Here is an 18,900-nt window from a genome sequence, read left to right as displayed (position 1 = left end):
AGTCAGCTGAGATTTGACAGCAGTTTCCATCATCAAACAAGCTCCAGTTTGCCAAAGTAAATTCAGACATCACAGCAAACAGGAGCTGAATCAAACATAAGTTTTTCATCTAGGTCCCATTTGCTAAAGAGGACAGAGGTGCCCGTACTGGTTGTCCAGCTGACAAATGAGACCCTTACAATGGAAAATAGCTGATCAATTTGAATTTTTCTCTATGTAGCCTCTGATGAGAAGCAGAATGGAAAAATAGACTAGTTTCTCTTACCAATGGAAAACTTGCACTCCTCCCTCTAATGAGGTAGGCTGTATTTACTAAAGAAACATAGTTTAGAAGAGAAGAAATTGAATTTATACCCCACCCTTCACTATCCGAAGGAGTCTTAGAGCAGCTTACGATCTCTTTTCCCTTTCCCTCCTCACAACAGACACCCTGTGAAATAGGTGGAGCTGAGAGAGCTCTGACAGAAACTGCTCTTGAGAGGAACAGCTCTGTGAGAACTTGTGACTGACACAAGGTCACATCAGCAGGTGCATGGGAGGAATCAAACCTGGTTCTCCCAGATAAGAGTCTGCACACTACACCAAGCTAAGTAAGACATTAACAGTACAATCCTAGGTATAATTACTCCAGTGTAAACTGAAACTAGATTAAATCTGCGTAGAGTTGTAGTGTAACTCTGTGGAGGTAGTATCCCCAAGACTGATTTACATCATTCTGACTCCTGAAGTCCCTTGTAGTGGAATTGTTCAAAGAAATATGTTATGATAACATTCAAAGCCAGAATGGTATAGCAGTTAAGAGTATCAGGCATGAAGCTATGGAGTCTCATGACCAAAACCACGCATCTCACAAGAGTTGATTCTTGGCCAGTTTGTCTTCTTTTCAGACGTACCTCACAGGATTCTTATGAGAATAAAATGAAAGAAGAGAGAACTATGTTGACCTATGCTCTGTGGGAAAATGACAGGATTAATGGGTAACAGAAGCATAGCAAAAATGGTGGCATGACACCTGTGGACAAGATGGATTAATTACAGACACCCACAAAGCTAGGGCATGGCAACCAATATTCACATAAACCCTTGGGAGGAAACAGGGTGCTTTGCCTCACAGTGTTACTTTTTTTTCAGAGCTGAAAATATTTAAATCCCAATTGTGACTTCAAACTTGTGGGAGGAAAAAAAAGAACAAGAATGGCTATTCAACATGGTACACATAAGTGGCCCTCTGTGGGTCTTACAAAAGTGGTTCATTATGTCATCTCTTGTAGTTTATGTAGAAGCTGTTCTACGTCTTCCATCAATATTGTATCCATCTCTGGAATTTAGCAGAATTATTCATGCCAAAGAGCAAATATGGTTGAAGAAATTTCTAGGTCAAAAAATGATTGAATCATAATGGATAAGGAGCCGGCAGCTGATAAAGCATCCCAACTCTCTCATTGTTCACAGTGAAAAAGCACAAGCACAATCAAGGTGTTGTGCTGCGAGCACAGGATAAAGGAAAATTAAAGAGGTTTTATTTGCCTTAGTTACACCATGCATATCTAATGGACAGAAGTCCCATAAAATGCCCATATACATTTTATATTAGTGAATTAACATTCACAAATAGATAATTTGGATTAATTTTGTCAAGCATATGAACAAATGCTGTTCTTTCTTCTGAGTAATAATTTGGAGGCATCTTGTAAGAGTTTGCATCCTTTATTGTTTGCCAAAGCTTTAGACGGTCTACCTTTCAGCTCTTGTGACAATCTCCCTCACTTGTAAGTCTAGAGAAAGCTCGATTATTATCATATCAAAACACTCTGTAATTAACAGTTCACGTTATCTATGCAGTGCATTTCAGATGCCTTGTGTAAATTGATCCCTGTATAAATAGCCCTCTTAATCTGCAAATATGTTCTCAGGTGCGCTGTGTATTCTTCAGAGTTTACTGCATTCAAATTGAAGGCCTGGTTCTAAAGAACCACATAATTAGTAGTACATACTCAAGAGGGCTTTGGACTTGGGCTTTTTATTGAACGACAGTCCCACCCTTCCCTTCCTACTGGGAAATTCTTTTTGAATCTTAAGACACCAATTGTGAAATGGCCCTGGGGGCCAGCAACTCAAAAGGGGGAAAAAATCACAATTTCCACTGATCACACAGAAGCCTGTGACAGAGCTAAACCAGCCTTTTGAATCCTGACCAAATAGAGCTTTCCCTGTTGCATAGAGATGACCTATTGAGGAACTTCAAGGCAGACAAAGGCTTGAAACCACTTCATATCATAAAGCGGGAAAAGCACAATGTTCACAAATTGATCTTTTTAAAAAAATGTTAGAGGTTGGCATGACAATGGTTAAGTTTTAAACACTGCTAGACACATGTGAGTCCTGTGCATTCCCAACTTCCCTTCAATTGTGCCAGTAGCAGATCAGACAATTATTTGCTCCTTTGTTTGTTTTTTTAAAAAGTGCATCTCTTGCCCATCCAATGTTTTGATACAGCTTGATTAAAACACAATCAAATATACAATCAAAACATTTAAAAATCACCAAAATGAAGCACCACCTGAAGTAAAACCAAAAAAGATTGCCATAACCAACAATAATTCAATCTGGATATGCCTTTTGAAATACCGCTGTCACTCACAGTTTTTAACACCTAGGCAGCAAACGGGCTTCCTGTACTTCTGCTAGCAAGCTGTTCCAGGGAACTGGCACCACAACTGAAAAGAATAGGGACCTTGCCATGGAAATCTGAACCTGGCAGAATGATAGTACTTCAAGCAACATGCTGGAGGAGGGTTGATACAGGCAGATGTGTTCCTTCAGTTATGCAGGTCCTGGGACATTGTAAGCCAAAATGCCCTCAAAATGAGGTTGGGGAATTGACAGGTGGGCACCTGGCTTAAAAGGGATCTTTTAATCTATGTATACAGGATACACGTACAGAAATTATTGCTTAAATTTACCAAGGACACTAATTAAGTAAAAACAATTAAAATTTATTCCAGAAAAATATAGGCATACATACAAGACAATAAACTCATAAAACATACATAGAGTCCTAAGAAAAATAGAGAGAGATTCAGAGATAACACAAGGATGGACAAACAGGGTGATAATTACCAATCGTAGTCTTTAAGGAAGGCTCCAATGGTGACGGGACCCTCAACTGATCAGGAATCGGGGATGTATCTAGACAGTGGAACTGGGGTACTGCTAGATGCACACCTGTGAGGAGCTGGGTCACAGGTTATAAGGACTACCTTGAGCCCTTAGGGGGATGGGGGGTACAGGGGCGGATGACAGTGGTCAGCTGGTACATGACCTCAGAAAAAGGGGAGGCTCTGCAATGACCATAAGGGCTGGACTTGTGCAGTAGCCAATAGCCAGTTAATTGGTGATCCCTGATTGGATGCTCATAGCTAGCCAATGAGCAGACTTGGGCTTAGTTACCTGATTGGACTTCCAGGTAACAATGGGCCAAGGGGGAGGCTCCAGGATGACCATTAAGGGAAAGAATGGGAAAAATTATTAAAGTGGGGGGTACTTAAGTCTATCAAACTTATCTAAAAAGGTGACAATAGATGGCCAAATTGCTGCCTAGGTAACACCCGGTCTATACAAAGAAACTTGGCTCTGAGTGAAGATGTTCTTCCTCCTCTTCGATGCGGTTCAATGTGGCCAAGTGCAAAGTAATGCACATTGGGGCCAAGAATCCCAGCTACAAATACAAGTTGATGGGGTGTGAACTGGCAGAGACTGACCAAGAGAGAGATCTTGGGGTTGTGGTAGATAACTCACTGAAAATGTCAAGACAGTGTGCGTTTGCAATAAAAAAGGCCAACGCCATGCTGGGAATTATTAGGAAAGGAATTGAAAACAAATCAGCCAGTATCATAATGCCCCCGTATAAATCGATGGTGCGGTCTCATTTGGAGTACTGTGTGCAGTTCTGGTCGCCGCACCTCAAAAAGGATATTATAGCATTGGAGAAAGTCCAGAAAAGGGCAACTAGAATGATTAAAGGGCTGGAACACTTTCCCTATGAAGAAAGGTTGAAACGCTTGGGACTCTTTAGCTTGGAGAAACGTCGACTGCAGGGTGACATGATAGAGGTTTACAAGATAATGCATGGTATGGAGAAAGCAGAGAAAGAAGTACTTTTCTCCCTTTCTCACAATACAAGAACTCGTGGGCATTCGATGAAATTGCTGAGCAGACAGGTTAAAATGGATAAAAGGAAGTACTTCTTCACCCAAAGGGTGATTAACATGTGGAATTCACTGCCACAGGAGGTGGTGGCGGCCACTAGCATAGCCACCTTCAAGAGGGGTTTAGATAAAAATATGGAGCAGAGGTCCATCAGTGGCTATTAGCCACAGTGTGTGTATATATATAAATTTTTTTGCCACTGTGTGACACAGAGTGTTGGACTGGATGGGCCATTGGCCTGATCCAACATGGCTTCTCTTATGTTCTTATGCTCTTCCATTGGCACCAGTCTTTGTCTTGAGTTCCGTTAGACAAAGGCTCAGGCAGTCTGGCAGGATCGACGCCTAAGATAAGCTTGATGGCTTTTTGCATAGATGACATCTGTTGAGTACGTGAGCCTCCCGCTTTGCTGTTATGGAGTCTGGCACTGCAGGAAGATAGCTACTGGTGGTGTTAGCCTCCCAAAGTGGATTCTATGGTCGAGGCTGGAAATCACTTGCCTGGACAGTTCCTGGCGGCGCACCTTCTTCCGTTACAAGGCCAAGATGGGGATCACACGGAGCGAATTGAAACCATCTTTTCTCCTGGTTAGCACTCCTACAGAGACACGGAGCGCTGCTGCAACATTATGGCTGTTAGTACTCATAAGTCCCTTCCAGTTTGGTAGACACAACCCACGTCCTCCTGGCAGATGTGTGTGAGTTGGGTCTCCAGGCACCCTGGCAACCAAGCAGGTGACTACGATGTTCTGGAAATAGGGGTATTTTCCTCACAACATGAAAGGCTTTAAAGAACAAGGTCTACTACACACTAACACAATAGCCAGTATGATGATGATGATGAAGAAGAAGAAGAGGAGGAAGAAGAAGAAGGACCATAAACCACGCCATGGGGTGCGGTCCCAGTCTGTCAGGAGCAGCGTCCTGAAAGGGCGGTCCCGCTGCTGTTGACTACTCCCCTCCCCACTTCCTGGATCGAGAGGAGTCAGCTCAGCAGCAGCGGGACCGCCCTTTCAGGACGCTGCTCCTGACAGACTGGGAGCGAGGCTCCTGACAGACTGGGAGCATGGCAGCGGCCCCGTTTTTCCAATCTCGGGGGGCGGGGTGAAATTAGCATGCAGTGGCCCACCGGTGGGGAAGGGAGGAAGGAGAAGGAGGCGGGGAGAATTTAGATAGCCAGAATGCAGCACTAGAACCCGTTCCGGCTTTGAAATTAACATGCTGTGGGGAAGGGAGGGAGGAGGCAGAGGCACGGGGGGAGGGGGCCGTGAAGTGTGGGGGGGAGGCACCAGGCAGCAAGTCGGCCTAGAGCACCATGGAGTGTTGGGCTGCCCGTGCCAGTGAGGTAGGTGGGGCTGAGAGAGCTCTCACAGAAGCTGCCCTCAAGGCCATTCCAGCTGCTGTAAGTGGAGGAGTGAGGAGTGGGGAATCAAACCCGGTTCTCCCAGATAAGAGTCTGCACACTTAACCACTACACCAAACTGGCTGGACTCTGGGGCAGGCTTCCTCTCTTTTCTTCCCTTCTTGTTCCCACTGCCTTAAAACTTTAATGGGAAATTATTTTCTATGGCTGGTAGATCTGGCCTCCAGAGTCCAAGTTTTCCACCCACAGAAAATAAGAGCTCTTTAAAAAGGGAAAGCACTTTAAAAATATTGTTTTAATTTCCTTTTACTTGAGAAAGGGCATGATTATGGTTTTCACTAAACAGGGTATATTGTTCCAATATTTATTAAAATGGAAATTTTCCCCAGCACAGCTTTCCAGAATGATAACAATCTCCAGATATTTAATACAAATTATAATCAGGCAATTCCTGTCTTTCCAATATGGAATTAAAACAATAATTTTTGAAGTGTATATCCCTAGCAGATTTTACCAGAACCCTTCCTTAGCCTGGAAACCTGTCCTTTCCTTTTCTTTACTTACTTTTTCTCTACTGTAATGTTTCAATTTGCCTCAACAGAAAAAAGAGGGGAAAACCCTTTGAAGGGCTGGAAAGAACGGGAATGTGAAATTTAGCTCCATCCCACACATTGGCTACAGGGAAGCTTCTGACTGAATAACTTAAAAACCATGCATGGATGATAAAAAAAAACCTCTCATGGCAAATACATCAGTCTGATCTTTCACAGAAAAGGCTGGGTCCAGGAGAATTCCCAAACTTCAAGCCTAGTTTGGCACCCATCTGGCTAATGGTATTTGATTGGAGCTATCGCTATTACTTCTTTCTTGTCTGGATTAAGTTTCAACTTGTTTCCCCTCCTCCACATCCAGACATTTGTTCAGAACACAGACAGCTGCATCTGGAGGCTTAGTTTTTACACCCTCTCACTCAAATGTGGATGACAGCCATTGCCAAAGTTTTGGATGATCTTATAAATGATCTTATGCAACTATCAGAGGATCCTAAATGAGAAACTATCCCTGCTATTTCCAATGAGTATAAGGACAGAGGATGAAGTGGGACTTCATTCTGCTAGTTTTAAGAGGGGGAAGGTCACCAGAGCCTTAGAGAGAAAACCAAAGCCACTATTCTATCCCTCTTCTCTGGAAATATTATGGTTTTCACTAAACAGGGTATATTGTTCCAATATCCAACAATGTCTCTGCTTCTGGGCAGTCTTACCATTTATAGAGCATGTGATGAAAGGGGGAAAAGGGGTTATAAATTAAAGGTTTGGCCTGTGGTCTATTAAATATTCTTATATAACAAGAAATGATAAGAAAATTTAGGAGAAACCTTTCACATTCTGAGATATCCCCTGCCAAACTTATGAAAGCAATGAATTTTGCAGATGTGCCAGTAGCACTAATTACCATCTAAATTAAAAATTCTGCAAGACAAGTAACTAGAAAGCTGAAAGATTCTAATAAAGTATTCTTTTATTTCAGCCTACAAGGAAAAGATGAAGGAGCTCTCAATGCTTTCTTTGATCTGCTCCTGTTTTTATCCTGAGCCTCGCAACATCAATATATATACATATGATGGTGAGTAATTTTTAGTGTAACTATTTTGATAGCTAAAAGATTGCTTGGACTGTCCTGGAAAATGATATTCCCTCAGTTTTCCTACTTTGCAACTTCTTAGATTATGTAGCCATTTTTCTGGATATTATTTATTTTATTATATTTAGAAAAGCCATTTCTCACCTCTTCCTAAACCTATTAGATCTTACTAACTGCCTAAATTTTATCACAATGAATACATCTCATTATTACCGCTAGTGCAAGCTGATTCATCACAAATTCAAACTAAAAATAGATACAAATACTTTTTTAAAAACATAGTTATGCTGGTATTCAGCCTGACATCTTTCACATGGTATAGGTCTGTTTTTTAAAATATTACTGTCATTTATTGTATTACAAGTTTGCATACATTTCATTTTTATTAGACAACTTCCATGGATGACAGTAGCTAACCTGCACCCCCCGTTGAAAAAAAAATTTTAATAACAACTTTTCAAATTATTAGAAACCCTAAAATGTAGAATTAATGCAAGCTTTTTTAACATGGAAACATATGTAGGATAAGAACATAGAGCACCATACACATTACTATTTCATTGCAGACAACTTTAATAGCCTATTTCCATAAATTTTCTCAGAACTCCATTACTGATTATTTTGGTATAGCAAGTTTAACTTTGCCTTCACAGATATGGAAGTTAAGCAAATCAATAAACGTGCTTCTGGCCAAGCTTTTGAATTGATCTTAAAGCCACCATCTCCCGTCTCAGAAGCACCACGAACTTTAGCTTCTCCAAAGAAGAAAGATGTGTCCCTTGATGAGATCCAGAAAAAACTGGAAGCTGCAGAGGAAAGGAGAAAGGTATGTAGTCACTACAGGAGGTGTGTAAAAGAACAACATTTCAATGTAATAACTTTCTTAACAGCATTATTACTATTGAAAATTACGACATACCACTTGAGATGTTTGCATTGCATGTCTGACATTGACTAGAGGTTAAGAAAGAATTGTCAGGTGATTGTTGTTTTTTTTTTGGGGGGGGGGGTTGTGTGTGTGTCTGCACCTGGAAGTCATGGTGACTTCTTGTGACTGACCCCTAGTTGGGCATGGAGGATACTCAGTGAGGTGGCTGAATGAGGCCTGCCCCTGTCCTCCCAACTACTGGTATTTCAAGGAGGTCTCCCATCCAATTACTTACCAGAGTCAACCCTGCTTTGCTTTCAAGATCTAACAAGATTGGGCTTGCCTGGGCTATCCAGGCTAGGGAAGGTGGTTGTCATTTTTAATGGTCAACTTTGTGAATGCTCAGAATTGGTTCGGTTACATTTGACTTTGTTCCAGATGTGCATCTTGAGATCTGTGTCTGAAACAAATGAAACTGTCACTTAAGATTGGTCAGACACATGTTTGTTTCACTGATAGGGCACATATTCAGCTTGAGAGTGCAAAGAACCTCATGTCTGCCCTAGTGATTAGGGAAGCCATTAAGTTTCTGTTTAGGGCTCCCATGTGACTTACAAGTTAACAGGTTTGTTGCATCATGAGGTTTTATGGATAGGGTCTGCACCACAATATATCTGTTAGGCTTGGGTCCATTGGAGAATTTCTACATGCACCTGGGTCCTTGGTGCAAGAAGAAGTGTGGGAAAAATCTCACATTTCCTCCTTACACTAAATTAAACACAGCATATCCTGAGCTGTGTTCCCACTTTTGCAAGACCTTGTGCAGGGATGCTACGAGATGTTGCAAAGGATAGTACTAGGTGTTGCATAAGATCTTGTGCAAGCAGAGCTGCACTAAGTCTGTCTGGATTTCTGCTAGTTTTTAAGCCAACAGAATGTTTTTGGACTTTTAACATACTGCCCTCAAAGGCTAGGGTAGGTAATAACAACAAAAATCAGCACATAAGGAGAGCTGATGTAAATTAGGATTGCCAGATCCCCACTGCCTCCAGATTAGAAAACTCCTGGAGATCTGGGGATGAAGGCTGGGGACGACAGGGACCTCAATGGGGTACAATGCCACAGAGCCCACCCACTGAAGCATCCATTTTCTCCAGGGGAACTGATCTCTTGTAGTCCGGGATAAACTATAATTCTGGGAGATCCCCACATCCCACCTGATGAAGAGCATGATGCTCACCTGATGAAGAGCATGCACAGATGAAGAGCATGCTTTTAAAGTTCGAAGGTATTCCATACTCAGCTATGAATTCACTGTGCAGCCTTATTCCAGTTCTCCCTACTTTATACTGGTCATAATCAATACTCCCTCTAAACTGTGGAGCCTTGTGAGGAAAAATTCTACATGAGCGACTGGCATTAAAGTTGTGAGCTACTGCAAATTAGCTTGTTCTTAGGCCATTTTTCCTCAGCTAAGACAAAAATATGTGAGTCGGAGCTTAAAAACTGTGAGTTAGCTACACTAACTCAGCTTAGAGGGAACACTGGTCATAAGTGCTGTCAAAGATCACAGCTCCAGCCATCTGTATGATGGGAAAGACCGTTCATCATGCAGAAAGGCCTTTGCATTGGGGTTAGCATTTGCAAACAACTCTCATTCAGATACATTCCAGAATTAGAATGCCTCTTCAAATACATTTTAATTAAAAGCAATCACAGCTTATCAAAGAAAATTGCTTTTAAAAATGTTAATTGATTTCACACTATCTTTGAATGAAACCATCCTCTATTAATTAGATTAACATTTATTAGAAATTGCCAGCCTCTTGTGAAAGTGTCAACAGCAGATCATGCAAATTAGAGCCCATTTTTAAGATGCTGGTTCTCCAGCTATTTATCAGTCTCCTAGTTAAATATTTCAGCCTCCCTTTCTCACTTGCTCCCTGATTTATTTCCATCAAAACTCATGGAAATATTAAAAGTGAAATATTTCAGCCTCCCTGGAATGAAATAATAATTAGCTTGCAATAATGCTATGCAGAATATTGTGTTTATAATGGATACATACTTTGAAAACTGGGATTCTCAAGTAAGGAAAAGGCCACACATTCACCCACATCACTGTTCAGGGCCACCTTTTCTCCCTCTGCTCAGCATAATATGCTTTCTGCTGAAGCTAGGGAGGAGGATGGAGAATCCTCTCAGAAGGCTATCCTTGGTAGGCATTCCAAGCATAGCACAACACAGATAAAAATCAGCCCTTCTCCTGAGCTTGATAGAGCTGGGACAGAAGATCATCCTGACCTCAGACATACCTCAGACGACCTCAGAATTGAAAATAGTTGCTAAGGCTTGTGACCTCAAGATATACTTAGGATGGAAAGTATGAGTGCCAAGGGCTCATGTTTCAATTTAGACAAACAGTTATCTGTTTTGTTTTTTTCATTCAGGTGGCCTTCTGTCCTACTTGTTTCATATTCTACCTGAAATATAGGAATTTACTCAGGGTTTTCTGGCTAGGGCAAAGAAATAGGTTTTTTAAAACTACTGTTAACTACATTTGTAGAAACGAATACTCTAAGGAAGAAAAATCCTATGTGTGCATTCATTTCAACATACACAAGGAGCTGTCCCTATGCTAAAATAAACAGAGAATCTCCTATGTGCAGAGAAGGTCTGGGCACACATCAAACTACAATCTCTATCTTAGTAATACTCAGTGATATGGAACCCACAAGTGGCTCATTAACATGCCACCTGTAGCACTTCTGAGCACAGCTCTCAAATGTGGCATCCACCGCATGTTTCAAGAAAGTGGTCAAGGCCATTTCCTAGTAGGCTTGTGATTGGCAGGTGGTACACACATTCAGAGGAACTGGGGAATACGTAAGCTTAAGCCTTCCTGTAGTGTGAGCCACATACCAGGAATGGAAGGGTAAAGGGACTGTCCTTTCCAACACCTCACCCTTCTCTGCATCCTCTACACTCTCACCCAGCAACCAGGTGGCTCCCAGGAAAAGAGCAAGCTGGCCACCATGTGGTGGTGGTAATTCTACTCCACAGCTAGCTTGCTTTCCTCTAGGTACCTTGGCCGTCTTACTCACCAGTCTGAGCTGTTGAGTTTGATGCTGAGAAAAAAGTGGAGTGCTGCACAGGGAATATACAGTTGTCATGTGGCTCTTTGGGTTGATTGCAATTGTAAATGGGCTACCTGTGAGCCACCAAGTGAGCACTACTGCTCTGCCTCTTCAACACACTCTGAAAAATCACTCTGCTTTTCAAGTTATGCATATCAATATTGCACTCAAAGTGCAATCCTAAATGGAGTTACATCCTCCTAAACCCATTGACTTCAATGGGCTTAGAAGGGTGTGACACTGTTTAGGATGACACTGGAAATTCATCTGAAAACTAAAGAGCTATGTGAAATTTGTAGCAGGCAGCTGCAGTAACAAGAACAATAATAAAGTTATTTCTTGGATGCCACAATACTTTCGGTATTATTTTGCAGGGATGGTACCACATTAGCAAACTTTGCTATTAGCAAATTAAGCAGTTGCCTGCAGTGCCACTGTACAGTGATGTGGCATTTTACTACTATTTCCAGTTAGAGTATCAGAATCACAAAAATAACCCTTCTGAATAAAAAAAAAGTTCTCAGTGCAGCATGAAAATGGTAACAGAAAACAGACTGAACAGACAGTTACTACTTACCCACCACAGCAACTTCCAAAAGGCTCACAATCCAAGGCTGAGTTGCACAATAGGATCTCTTTTTATCACTAATAGGAAAATGATATTCCAACAGGATGTGTATTCCTACTGTTTTTTGGATTACAGCACATAAATTAGATGTGATCCTATTACTGGCTTTGCATTGTGTGAAATGTAATTGGACAGGTCCCTGCTGTTTAAAACCACATTGAATGGAGAATAACAATCGCCCCTTTAAACAGTTGTGCTGTCACAGCTATTCAGTGAAAGCCATGTGTCTTTTACTGATTAATGTCATTTACCATAATAATTGCACTAGAAAGAAGTTTCTATCGGGTCATAAGTAAATTCTTTTCATGTGAGATGCGCTGACTTCTTCCCCATCCCCCCATTTCCTCTAGTTTGCAGATGCTTAATCTAAATAAATCAATATGTTAAAAAGGGGGGGTCAGGAAGTCAGCCTTTGTACAAAACCGGTGAAGCTTGCCTATATAAACTGCTAATTCCTTTAGCTAATTCCTTTTTATCTTCGGGCTGGCTATGGCACTCCAAAGTCTCACAAAAAAACCTGTTTCCCCTCAGCACCTTCTGACCTGAGACCCTCTGACCAGCAATCCCAGGAAATGTGCCTCTTCATATAAAGCACATGCTCTGCCTCTGAGCCACATCCTCTCACCTAAAAACTTTTCTAATAATCATCTTCTTTTCTTGTTGGTTTCCCATGTGAACCAGACATCTCTGCAGAAATGGAAGTGTGACATCATCCCCAATGATCCTCCTTTCAGATTAGGTTTATATCAAATTTAGTTGGCCCAAATTTAGACTCCTCCCACTTTCCTTACTATATTCAATAACACAGATATCTATGGCCAGACTCATTTTGACTCATAGTGATGGGACCTCCCTATGCTTTGCAGGGGGAATATTTATTGGTTTGTTGGGGGGGGGGGGGTGCACATTACTTTCTTCAAAGCTTTTTCCTTTCTACAAGCATGTACACTTTGAAGTCTGATATGACCTTTTCCCTGTTCTTCCATTTGATCCACTTGGCCCCAAGCCACCAGTGAAATTAGCCACACATCTTACTTTTATATTTGCTTTGTCTTGAAAAGAGCTCCATCTATGTCCAGATCTCCTAATCACCTAAACTGCAATACATCTAAATTAAAACTATTCCTACAGCAAAAATATCATGCATATATTCCAATCTGATCTTCCCTAAGGCATACAAGGAATCATGGAAATCACCACATGCATTAATTCTCTTTCAGTGTAAGGCAATTGTGTTTTGCTGTAACCTTGCACAGAATGTGGAACACTAGCAGTGCAATCCTATACAGAGCTGTATTATTCTCGGTCCATAGACTTTAAAAGGTTGTGAATCCATTTAGGATAGAACTGCAGTTTACCTTCAAAATGGTTTCTAGTGGTATAAAAACAATCTAGTCCTATGAGTTTTTCCATACTGATGGAAAACCAAGCAATTAATATATGCCTAATTTCAGGCAAGTATCCTACCATCACCTCTGAAAATTTGGCCATCTGCATATTCTACCTTCATAATTTTTTAAATTTTTATTTTATTTATTATTAGATTTAAGTATCACCCATTCCTGCTATAGCAGGGCTCTGGGAGATGTACAATTTAAATATTTGTAGTGAAAGTACACAAAGCAGGCCCATAACCAGGGATTTATTTATTTTTTTTGCAGGGGAGCATTTAGGAATGTTCAGGGGCAGTCACTAATTAAACCAAAGATAATCTGATGATCTTCATTCAATTACTGTCCCAGCTAGGGTTGCCAAGTCCAATTCAAGAAATATCTGGGGACTTTGGGAGTGGAGCCAGGAGACATTGGGGTGGAGCCAAGATCAAGGCTGTGACAAGCATAATTGAACTCCAAAGGGAGTTCTGGCCATCACATTTAAAGGGACGGCACACCTTTTCAATGCCTTCCTTCCATAGGAAATAATGAAGGATACGGTCACCATCTTTTGGGGCTTATAGAATTGGACCCCCTGGTCCAATCTTTTTGAAACTTGGGGGGTATTTTGGGGAGAGGCACTAGATGCTATGCTGAAAATTTAGTGCCTCCACCTCAAAAAACAGCCCCCCCCCAGAGTCCCAGATACCCATGGATCAATTCTCCATTATTTTCTATGGGAATAAATCTCCCTAGGGAATAAGAGTTCCCAGCAGACATTTCCCTCCCCTCCCCCCGCTTTCTGATGACCCTGAAGCAGGGGGAAGGCCTCCAAACCGGGGGGTCCCCTGCCTCCACCTGGGGATTGGCAACCCTAGTCCCAGCAGATTTCTCTTTGACTTTTCAAAGACTACAGAGAAGTAATCTCAAATAGTTTGCCAGGGCCCTTCCCCCACCATGTCATGGGAGTGGAAGTCACTTCGTGTTAAGACAATAAACTATTTGATACCCAGTCTGTGGGTACATGCGATACATTCAAATCCAATGGCATCTTAAAGACCAACAAGATTTCCAGGGTGAAATCAAACACAAGAAAGAAAAGGTATGTGTGTTAAAGTTAAAGGGGAAGGTGAAAAGATCAACCACAAGATAAAAGTAAAGTAAAAAAAACAACAGAAGGCATACAACAATTGAGAAGGAATGAAAACCCTCCATGCTTCCCTCAAAAACACTAGATAAGTTGCAGAAATACATCTGGGATTTAACAGCTGTATATCTCTATAGCATGACCACCCATGCTAAAACAGAATATATTTCATAAAAGGTGTTTTCAATAATCCCCAAAATGTCCAGTTTTTCCATTTGAAATACTGAAGAAAAATAGACCTGGGGGGTATACTTTTTTCTGAATGTTTCTGTTTCCACTCCCCCACAGACCTTCACATCTCTACAGCTGTTTAAATTTTTCTTCCTGCACTGTTTTCTGCTGAGACAAAAAGCCCCACAAAGCTCCTTTTGCCCCCCCCCCTCCACTGGGGAAATACTCATAAACTGACCAGCTGCTCCCCACCATGCTGTTTTTCCAGTTCAAAAAATAGCCGTAATTGCTCAATTTGGGAGGGAAAACATTTTTAAATGCTCAAAGAAATAAATGAAGGATTGTTAAACAGCCACATCTTGTAAATGGGCCATCAGCATGGCCTTCACAGGCAATACCTTTTTGTCCTCTTGTCTTTCCCTCAGCACTCACTTTGTGAAACATCCCCATCTCAATATCATCAGTCACTTGGTGAGACTGCTCTGCAGTTCAGGAAATGGCCAGAAGATGTCTCAGTCATGAACCTCGTTGAGGGTTGGGGAGAAGGTTGAGTTGGGTTTTGGTGGTCAACGAGTTGGGGAGAGATGGTGGCTCAGTGGTAGAGCATCTGCTTGGGAAGCAGAAGGTCCCAGGTTCAATCCCTGGCATCTCCAAAAAAGGGTCCAGGCAAATAGGTGTGAAAAACCTCAGCTTGAGACTCTGGAGAGCCGCTGCCAGTCTGAGAAGACATTACTGACTTTGATGGACTGAGGGTCTGATTCAGTATAAGGCAGCTTCATATGTTCATCCACTCCATTAAACTAGAAAGTGACTTTGCTACTGTGTGACTTTGTGGAAAGGAACTGCGCTACTATAAAAAAAGTGCAAAATTTAGAAACATTCTAGTTGTTTAATTTAGAAAAATAATTTTGACTAAATCTATGTTGAAAAATGAGACTTTTGAAACCCAAAATAAAACATTGAGGTATACTGAAACAAACTGTCATTTTAAGCTAATGTTAATTTATAATGTATAAAGATGTAAAGAAGCATGCTTTACAAAATAAATTTGGACTTAATATGAATACATGGTTTTTACCAAATGTCATTTTAAAACATCCAGTAACCACTACCTACAATCCACATAAAATATTAAGAAAAATCAAAGATCATAAATATTTGAGGGACCTTTAAGCAATGACAACATTATTCAGATATCAATTTTTCAGAGATTTCTATGCTCAAAGTTCCTGATTTTTCTCATTAACATTTCTTATATACAAGCACATGAAAATCACCATTATTGGAACTGATTTTGTTTGTAATACTGTCTTTGAAAACATAATATTTCCTGAAAGTTCATCAGGTTTCTACTACCACATAGTGGTTGCACATATTTATTAGACTGGGTCTAACATCCTTTTGTACTACAGAAAGACACTTCTGCTTGTATAAGAGGGCGAATGATCCCCATTTTCTACTTGATACCACTCCCATATCACAGCCCATTTTTTTTAAGGTCCCCTGACCCATAGGTGCCACTTTTGGGGAGCATACGTATCTGCAGCAGGAAGGGAGTGGCAGAAAAGATAGGTTCCTTGAACTGAGGTCTGGCCCTTTATATTCAACCTGCTTTAAAATAGTAATCAAAATAATTGTCTAATTTTTATGCCACCCACTGACAAATTTTGCAAGGGAGATGTGACTATAGTGATCAGACGCAAACTTTTGCCACAGCCGCTGAAAATCTCTTTTTATAGTTCTTTCAAATTTACATGAATGTTTGTGAAGTTGATTGCACCACTAGATCTTTGATTTTTCCCCCTCAAGTCCCAGGAGGCTCAAGTGCTGAAACAGCTGGCAGAAAAGAGAGAACATGAGCGAGAGGTCCTTCAGAAGGCTTTGGAGGAGAACAATAACTTCAGCAAAATGGCAGAGGAAAAACTGATACAGAAAATGGAACAGATCAAAGAAAACCGTGAAGCTAATCTAGCTGCTCTTATTGATCGCCTTCAAGAGAAGGTAATTGGCCTGTGATTATCAGAGTATGAGTATCATTTTGGCTCTAGCATGCATACACAAAGTACAACAGACACAATTAGGGTACTCCAAAGGTGCACTTCTGGGCATAACAAACTTGGAAAAGTAACATCTACCACCCATTTCCTGAAAAAGGAATAGAATAGAATCCAGAGGCAGCAGACATGCTCATGAACATGCTTCTGTTTAGACAGCTCCTGATAGCTTGAATATGACTGATAAAATTCTAAAGGTGCGGAGATAATGGACAATACAAAAGCAGGATCACCTCCCTTTGCCGATCCCACAACTAGCGCTCATGTCCTTCCTGAGTCTTATAATAATAATAATAATAATAATAATAATAATAATAAATTTTATTTATATCCCGCCCTCCCCGCCGAAGCAGGCTCAGGGCGGCTAACAGGACATGGTGTGTACCATGATTATTAAACAATTCAATTCATATGGTAAGATACAGTTAAAAATACAGTTTAAAACAGTTAAAATTTTAAAAACCACAATAAATTAAAGGTGCTACATTCAGTGGGATGTATATCCAGATGGCTAGATGTCACTTTCAGGGTTCCTTATAGGCTTGCTGAAAGAGGGTAGTTTTGCAAGCCCTGCGGAACTGGTTAAAGTCCCGCAGGGCTCGCACTTCCTCCGGTAGCTGATTCCACCAGTGGGGAGCCATTATTGAGAAGGCTTGCTCCCTCGTTACTTTCAGTTTGGCCTCCTTTGGTCCAGGGATTTTCTGGATGTTGGCACAAATGTGGGAATGACTACAAAATCCAAGCTTACACACATTGTATGCACACATGTATAATTCTTTGCAGCCCATTACATCCACCATATGAAAGTCCAGCAGGTAGAGTTATCAGCTCTGGGTTGGGAAATAGCTGGAAATTTGGGGGGTGGGTAGGGTTTGGGGAGAAACTACAGTAGAGTCAACCTTCCAAAGTGGCAAAAGTGGCTGATATTAAAAATATTCTATTGGGAGAAAGGTCAAAAGTTTACTATTTGCCATCTTTTTGTTCCTCCCCAGGAAAGGCATGCTGCTGAGGTCCGCAGAAACAAGGAGCTCCAGGTGGAACTGTCTGGCTGAGCCCAGCAGTGGAGAGGATGGGATTGCTCCCCACCACTCCCTAAACTCCCCTGCCTATATTATTACAGATCATGAGATATTAGTATGGGAAATGTATGACATGGTTTAAAAAAAAAAAGAATCAACTCAATAAAAAAAACAATGCAGTCTTTACAGAATGGTTTGCTTGATGTTTAAAAATAAAACTTGGATCTTATTTTGTAAATACTTACATTTTTGTTAAAAAATACAAGTATTGCATTATGCAAGTTATTTCATAATCTTTACATGTCCTGTAACAGGCTTTTGATGTTGTCTATTTCCATTCAGTTGAATTTGTTAGATCTGTTCCTCTGAAGGTCTCTGCAGCAAAATCCCTCCCTCCCTGGCTGTTTTCATTTCAACTGAGCAACCAAGTCAATTGAAAGTCTATGGTGCTAGAATCCAGTGATTGCCTAATTACCTAGAACGCTTTGCAATCAATAACCTTTATTAAGACAGTAAGGAGATTACAGGCATCATGAAGTGATGTAATGGTCCTGGTAACACGCTCCTTGAACACTGCACAATCATAACATAGTTACTATCTCCACAATCTGCTATATAACAAATCAGAAACTAAAATGATATTCACAGTAATTATTAACTCTCCCTTCAGAAGAAAACATCTGATTTTGAAAGATAAATGTCATCAATGAGAAAGCGAGTGGAAGCAATACTGGGCCATATTTTTTAAAAGGATATTAAATGCAGCGGAGAGTGAGTGTGCAGTGTGTAAATTTGATACTGGGGGAAGCATTTTGAATTCCAAACTGCATCTGATTGCTTTAATTTTAAATGAATCCTTAATTGGAACCAATGAGCTTTTAGGCCTAGATGCTGTGATCTGTTTTATTTTAGGCCATAATCCTGCTTATGGTTGCTGAAATCACTTGGACAAGTGGTGCATTTTTACAGACAGGATCTCAGTGTTAAGACACTTCTGTTTCATCACAGTACAAGATGCTCTTTGGGATGTATTTCACCAGACTCAGTAAACTAGTTGTTAATCCAGCCATCTTCTGCACTTCAGCATTAGACTGTCCTGCCTATTTTAAAAGATGCCTACTAGAAGGAAGAAGGCTGACATGGCAGAGGTGACCAGCTTGGGTGTTTGTACCAAGCATAGCATCACTCAGCCAACATACATAACTCCTCCTCTCCAGATAGCTGCCAGTTTAAAATTGTCCCTGATCCCCTTGGAAATTGCTGCCTGCATATTCAATTCTTCATTAGT

General features: G+C 40.9%; 1 protein-coding gene across 1 annotated transcript in view; it reads left to right on the top strand.

Moving 5' to 3' along the window:
- Positions 1 to 18,361, top strand: part of STMN2 (stathmin 2) — a 48,725-nt gene extending 30,364 nt beyond the window's left edge. Inside the window, exons 2-5 of the mRNA XM_060243606.1 lie at positions 7,102 to 7,197; positions 7,869 to 8,041; positions 16,349 to 16,540; positions 17,586 to 18,361. Coding sequence (XP_060099589.1) covers positions 7,102 to 7,197; positions 7,869 to 8,041; positions 16,349 to 16,540; positions 17,586 to 17,645 — 521 coding nt within the window. The 3' untranslated portion in view covers positions 17,646 to 18,361. The remainder of the gene's footprint in view (positions 1 to 7,101; positions 7,198 to 7,868; positions 8,042 to 16,348; positions 16,541 to 17,585) is intronic.
- Positions 18,362 to 18,900: the final 539 nt, after the last annotated feature.

Source organism: Heteronotia binoei, chromosome 7 (assembly GCF_032191835.1).
Source record: "Heteronotia binoei isolate CCM8104 ecotype False Entrance Well chromosome 7, APGP_CSIRO_Hbin_v1, whole genome shotgun sequence".
In the NCBI taxonomy this organism is placed as follows: Eukaryota; Metazoa; Chordata; class Lepidosauria; order Squamata; family Gekkonidae; genus Heteronotia; species Heteronotia binoei.
Note: the sequence above shows the minus strand (reverse complement) of the source record. Positions and strands in the feature narration are given on the sequence as shown.